This window comes from Poecilia formosa, unplaced genomic scaffold, assembly GCF_000485575.1.
Source record: "Poecilia formosa unplaced genomic scaffold, Poecilia_formosa-5.1.2 Scaffold1193, whole genome shotgun sequence".
Taxonomy (NCBI): domain Eukaryota; kingdom Metazoa; phylum Chordata; class Actinopteri; order Cyprinodontiformes; family Poeciliidae; genus Poecilia; species Poecilia formosa.
In genome coordinates this window covers 1-7,062 of record NW_006801132.1, presented here as the reverse complement: position 1 = coordinate 7,062, position 7,062 = coordinate 1, and the positions used below count along the sequence as shown (strand labels likewise).

Sequence of the window (7,062 nt, the reverse complement as noted above, 5' to 3'; positions counted from 1 at the left end):
CCCCTCTTGGGGGCCACTGGCACTAACCTAGCTGTTTTCTGTATTTCAGAATAATACGTCTTCTGTTGGACTTAATACAAAAAATACTTTATAAACACACGTCTAGGATATATATCCATAACTCATTGGCATGATAATATTTGGAAAACAGAGTAGTGCTTTAAAAGACCCTGACCAACATGGCGGCGGCATTGACCTGTTATTTAAAATGAGTCCCAGCAACCACCGCGCAGGCGCGAATAGAATCACGTGATTTATTTAAAGTGGGAGTGTAAAGATGGCAGCCAATGTCAGCAAATTAAACATGGCTCGATTAAGAAGAAGTTCAGTGTTTTCAGTGTTCCAGTTAGATCTCCTCCGTGAATTACTCTGCGTCCTGGTGGCTTTTTGTGTTCTGACGCAGCAGTCGCTGGCAGACCAGCAGGAGTTTTTCGAGGACTTTCTGAAGCGGGAGTATTCTCTGGTGAAACCGTATCGAGGTAAGTTTACTGTCAGGCTGGCAGCGCTAGCGAGCACGGTGGCTGACAGCTTAAAACCGCTTCAAACTTATTAATAAGAACCAACAATAGTGCACATCCTCCCGACAACTCAGGGTTGAGCTCCTTTGTTAACTAGCTTGTCGACTCGCCATATTAGCTGCAGTGGATAATAATTAACTAAGAGGAACTTTGCTCTCCTAACTAAATGGCAGCGCTTGTTGAGGGCAGAGCTGGTATTAAATCTCGGCAGACGGAACCAAACGGAAACCAGTAAAGTCAGTGCAGTTTTCACATTCTCCACAGGCGGATGTAGTTTGATTTGGTTTAGGTTGAGCTCACTGATCGGTGCTTTGGATGTTTCATTTAAAGGGTGTTAACATTGGTTTTTCGTTTTGATGTTTAATCAGTTGACTCCTTGTCGGAGTCAGCTAATTTCACATCGATTGGTTCTGATCGTCAAATACTGAAGATTTTTTTTCTATTCTCCAAAAGAAATGAAAAGTGTACAATTCAATGTACTCTAACTATGTGATTACGTTCTGTCTTCATAATGAGGTAATCAGGTAACTGACCTGTAATATTCAGCCAAAAGGCCCTTTATTCTGCAGCTTGAAGTTAGGATGCTGGACTTGAGGCCCCCTGATTGTTGAAGCATTTGGAGTGCAGATGGCAGCTTTCAGACTTGCACATGATAACGCAAATATGTAAATGTATGAGTCAGAAGCACTTGTGATCGGGATCCATACAAGAGCTTGAAATCGTTGAAAATGCTTGAATTTCAATGAGGTGCTCTCAGTTTGGAAAGTGCTTGACATTCAGACTGCACAGTTTTGTAATAAAGTGCAATCTAACATATAATTAAATATATACATTTGGAAAGTGTTATTTACAGTTGAAGTAAGATATATAAGACACACTTTTTTTCTTGGTGTTTGAAGTGAAATCAGAACCAACTTCTGTTGTTTTAGCTCAGATAGAATGACCACAATTATTTTTATTTATAAATGACACAAAACGTGATTTTTTTTTATTTTTTTTATTTTTTTTAGGGATTTTTATTGTAACTTTCTTTGTGTTTAAGCATGAATTTCAACAGGAAGGTAATTTACCTTAACATGATTTGCTTGGATTGTTAAAATGTAACAAATATTCATTATTCCTAGTGGTTCAGTTACTGTGTTGATCTGTGTTAAAATTAAAGTTAACTTATGTTTTATTTTGTTATACATGTTATTGAAATTGTTTTTTTTTGTTGTTGTTGTTAAATTAGTGTTTTGTTCTCTTACCAGTCAGGTGTATAAGTGGTGTGTGTGAGACATTTTTGAAAACACAAAACTTTGTTCTATTTTAGTTTACCTTTTTCCTGCCATAGTATGTATAATATTATCACATTATTAATAACAGAAATAAATTGTATCACATAACATTTCTTTTAGTTAATTTTAATTGTTTTTATCTCTAAGGTAACCTTTACTGTGGGAAAAGTGAAGGATGAACTCACTTGGGTTTAGTAAAAATCAGATATTTGTTATATTTGTTAGGGATGTGATGCATGAAAGATGATGACCTTGGAACTGCCGTTCTCGTTCAAATATCCTACTGTACACACTTCTAAAAAATATTTGATATAATGCTTAAAAAAAAAAAAGAGTGAGAATTAAGGGTGCAGCTCCAGTTGAAAGGTGACCTGTCCTGTTTCTGCAGGACTGGGCTTCTCCAGCTCCTCCCAGTGGGATCTGATGGGAACGGCCATGGTGACCCCTGACCATGTGAGGCTGACCCCAGACCAGCAGAGCAGACAGGGAGCGGTGTGGAGCCGGATCGTAAGTCTGCAGCTGCATCACATGCTTCCATGTTACCCAACCACTTCCTGCTTGATTCTGTCACAGCTGCTCACAAACGATGCCACCACAATATGCTGCTACACATGTAGTTTCACTGTAGCAAACCTTCCCCAGTGTCGGTTTTGATGTGTACGTCAGTGTCATGTTCTCCTCTGTTGCTCTTCATTTTTTGCGGTGCAGCCGTTCGTCTTGAGGGATTGGGAACTTAGAGTTCACTTTAAAATCCATGGCATCGGGAAGAAAAACCTAAACGGAGATGGAATTGCCATCTGGCTGACCAGAGATCGCATGCAGAATGGTAAGCTGGCAACAATGATATAGATGAGTACTGAAGAAACTCCTTTGATTTCATGTTTTTATGCTCAGTACTTTGCAGACACAGTCAAAGCTGTAAGGCATCAAAAACTGACTGGATGAAGAAAATTTAATCCTAATGCAAAAATACTTTATTGATCCCAAAAGAAAATTAAATTAAAGGAAATTAAATGGATGAAGGCAGAGGAGCTCATCAGTCCTCCTGAATGCTACATCTATCCTACATCTATCCTACCTCTGCTGGATGTTTTTTCCTGTTAAAGGAGAGTTTTTCCTCTCTACTGTCGCCCCCTGCTGGTCCAGGAGCGGTGTATGCTGCGGGTCAATAACTTCATGTGATCTGCTGGGTTTCCTTGCATAGAAAAGTTTGAAACTACTTTGACTAATGAGTCTGCTGTAGCTGGGGTCATCTAGAATGTATATCTGATTGAAGTGAAATGACTTTTTTTTTTTTTTTTTTTTTGCAAATTGCCTTAAGAGGACATTTATTCTGAATTGGCTCTATAGAAATAAACTGAACTGAATTGAATTTCTGTGTTCCTCCCTCACCACGCTCTCTGCTCCGCCTCAACGTCTCCAGGTCCTGTTTTCGGCAACATGAACCAGTTTGTTGGACTTGGAATATTTGTGGACACTTACCCAAACACAGATAAGACCCACGATGTGAGTAAAACCTCCCACATCTCTCTGAACCCTGTTCTCAGCCTGATGTTTTCAGTTTAAATGATCAAGTCAGAATAGTTGTTGTTGACAATAATTTCTTGTAGCTCTGGGATTCAGTGTTTTGTTAATTATAAATGGTTTATTACTCATTTAATTGGTTTTAGTTGTATCAGTTGGTAACAGTGGCAACAGCAGCCATCGAGGCTTTTTTTTTTTTTACTTTCCTGTGGAGGCATAATGTGAATTCAGCCGCATGGGATGAGTTTCCAGCATGATGTCCTATTCAAAGTCCCACTCAGGTGGAATTGGTGCAGACTTTGGCTGATTTGGAGCCGTTCTGGTGTTCCTGCTGCAGAGCTCAAACTGGAACTGAAAGTCACAAACTCTGACATGCTGAAGTCACAGAGTGTTTGGGATGATGAGAATGAATTCTAAAAGAAAAAAAAGTGGATAATTCTGATCAGAAACACAACTTTGAACTCTAATATGATAATTAGATGTTTCCTTGTTTGTGGATCTCTGTTCAGTGCATCATCTGAAAACTGAACCAGCTGAGGTGGAAACCGAAATGTAACCTTTGTGCTGGAGCTTCTGTGTTGGAAAACTAATGCTGCACATCAACTCAGTGTAAAACAGGGTGGTGGCAGTATCCTTCTGTGGGGATGCTTTTCCTCAGACAAAACAGGAAATCTGCTCAGTAGGTCAGAAAATGGATCTAGGGAGTACAACAGAACTCTGACAGCAAACCAGAAGTTGCTGAAGTCTTGACTTCACTTTCCACCAGGGAAACGCACTCGTGTTAGAATGGCCTAGTCAAAGTCCAGTTGAGAAACTGTGGAAATACCTGAAGAAACTGTAGCTAGAGCAAAAGGTGTTTCTGCAGTGCTTTGATTGAGGGAGCTGAATACCAGAGCACTCCACACTTTTTAGATTTGTTAAAAAATAAAAATAAAATAAATAAGCCCACATGTCTTGTTTTTGTTCTGCTTCTCATTCTTTTTAAGACACTCTGATTCAGATGTGTTTTGCTGAACATGCAGACAGGTGTAGGCGGAGCTTAGTTAGCATGCTAACCTGCTGCAGCGTAACGTCTCCCCGTCTCTGCTGGGGCTCAGCGGCGCTCTCTGTGAGTGAGGCAGCTCCAGCAGAGACCGGAAGTGAGTCGGCGTCTCTGCAGGACTGGAAACTGACCTGCTGCTCAGACACAACCCAACAACATGGCTGCCATCGCTCCGGGGTCCTGCGGATGACCCTGGGTGAGACGAGCTCCTCTCTCGGGGAGATTTTAACTCCCGTTGGCTCCTCTGTTGCAGAGGACCTTTCCGTACGTCTCAGTGATGCTGGGAAACGGAACCCTGACGTACGACCACGACCGTGACGGGCGGACCACCGAGCTCGGAGGATGCACAGCCATGACGCGCAATTCCATTTATGACACCTTCCTGCTGGTCAGATACTCCAAAAACAAGTTGACGGTATGGCAACGGTTTTTTAATCTAGTGGAACTAGGGAGAAACTGCTCATCTGAACACCATGAAAGAGTTGATGCATGTTTAGAGCTGTTCTGTGGAAGGGGGGATTCAGCTACTAACTTTAAGTCATATGAAATCTTACATAGGGGGTTTCAGAGTGCAGCCCAGGGGCCAGTTTTGGCCCGTGAAATGATTTCGAGTGGCCTTCCACTGCAGTTCCTGAGAAACTAACTTGACAACATCATTTTTTGTCTTTAGCAGCTAAAGCATAACATGAATTCAGTGTTTCTAGGGTCTTGTTGCCCGTGACTTATTTTAACTTAAATTGTTTGGATGCCACCGATGTAAAACAAAATGACTTTGACTTTCCTCTGCTGTAAATCCATAAATAAACGCCTAGTGTATCAAACTGCTGATGTGTTCCTCTGTGTGTCTGCAGCTCATGGTGGATGTGGATGGGAAACAGGAATGGAGAGACTGTGCTGAAGTCAGTGGGCTGAGGCTTCCCACTGGATACTACCTGGGTGCCTCCTCTGCTACTGGAGATCTATCAGGTGTTTAGCATTCAAACGGTCTACAGCAGGTTGTCCAAAGTGCAGCCCAGACACACAAAATCTAAGTATTTTTGGTCTGGGTTCTAGTGCAAATATCTTAGTATACTTTGAAATAAGAAAAATCTAACTAGCAAGTAGCTTTACAGCAAGATATAGGAGCTAGTTTTATGTGAATACATCTTTAATACTGCTTACATAAAAGCAGTAGTTCTGCTGGCAGATTTTTAAATTTTAATTATGGCCTTTGTAAATTTATTTGGAAATGTATTTCTAAATGCTATTGCTTGGAGGAAAGTATATCTGTTGATATCCAGACATAGAGATGAAGAAACGCGCACTGAGAACAGAACTTCTAAGATTTCTATCTTATTTAAAAATCTATATAAGACATTGCTATGTTCTATACTGTCACATGTAACATAAGGGTATATTGAAGAATAGCATAATGAAGTGGGAATTAAAAAAAAACTGTAAAGTTCTCACTCCTTTTCAGACAAGTACGGTAGATAAATCTTATGTTGCAAAACATAAGATTACAAGAATACATATACACATGTATATGCATTTTTTTTTTTGTTCAAAATAGATGAAGTAAAGAAATCTCGCTAAGTCTCATATTCTAATGTTGCCCACCGGCTTGTCGCACAGATAACCATGACATCATCTCAATGAAAGTGTACCAGCTGACTGTAGAGAGGACTTCAGAGGAAGAGGAGGAGGAAGAGGTGATCACCGTCCCTCGGGTGGACGACATGTACCAGTTTCAAGGTAGAAACATTTCTATCGCGTGGCTGAAAATGGTCCTTCAAAGCTGAGGCTTCATGGTAGTTTCCTGTTGGGCTTCCCAGTGGACGTGGAGGAGGAGGGGATGAGTGGGCTGCAGCTGTTCTTCACCCTGCTGTTCTCCATCCTGGGCCTGTCCGTGCTGGCCGTGGTGGGCATGGTGCTCTACGGCCGCTGGAAGGAAAACAAGCGCAAACGCTTCTACTGAGAGAGGTGCTGCTTCTCAGAACACAGGTCCTCGGTGCACATTAGATCAACTGGAGACCGCTGTGCTGTGACTGGAACTCAGACCGATGGCCTTCTGGGTCGAATGTGGAGAGAACATGAGCGGGATGGACAGATAAATCAGGTGGATAGTGTTTTTATATATTTTTTTTTAAGTTCTCTGGAGGATGTGGAGATCTCAGCAGGTTATCTGCTGAGTGAGGCTCTGTCCTCACCAACAGGAGGCGACAAAAGAATCAAGTTTCTGGAATCAAATTGCTGCGTGGACTTCACTGACATCATGATAACAGGAGTTTCCCCACCTCTGGGGGATGCTTTTCAGTCACTTCACAGGTTGCACCTGTAAACAAAGTAAAGAAATAAAACTCCTGCATTATAACAAAATACATTTGGGAAGCTGCTCCAGTTGCAGTCCTGTTAAAGTAGGTATTGTCTACCTGCAGCTGTTGTCACTGTTATTTGGTGTCTGAAACTCCAAGTGAAGACTAATCTAACAGCACCAACAGCAGAGCAGACTTTTACAGTCTTAAAAGAACAATATAACAATAACATCTGGGTTTATCTAAATGGACATGCCAACAAATGTTTACCTACTGCCTGCGTTTTTAATCAGGTAGCATCTTTACATCCTCTGTTCTCACTGCCAACAGGAAACTCATTGGTGAAGCCAGGTCATGAAAAAAATCTGAACTATCCCTTTAAGTTCCTTTGTTCTGTTATGAGTGTA

General features: G+C 41.3%; 1 protein-coding gene across 1 annotated transcript; it reads left to right on the top strand.

The window, feature by feature from the left end:
• Positions 1-250: 250 nt before the first annotated feature.
• On the top strand, positions 251-6,841 carry LOC103132654 (VIP36-like protein). The gene is made up of 8 exons (XM_007544453.2): positions 251-479; positions 2,184-2,302; positions 2,504-2,621; positions 3,219-3,301; positions 4,615-4,776; positions 5,213-5,327; positions 5,976-6,095; positions 6,176-6,841. Exons 1-8 carry the CDS (start codon positions 278-280, stop codon positions 6,316-6,318), a joined length of 1,062 nt encoding a protein of 353 aa, XP_007544515.1. The 5' UTR covers positions 251-277; the 3' UTR covers positions 6,319-6,841.
• The last annotated feature ends 221 nt before the right edge of the window (positions 6,842-7,062 follow it).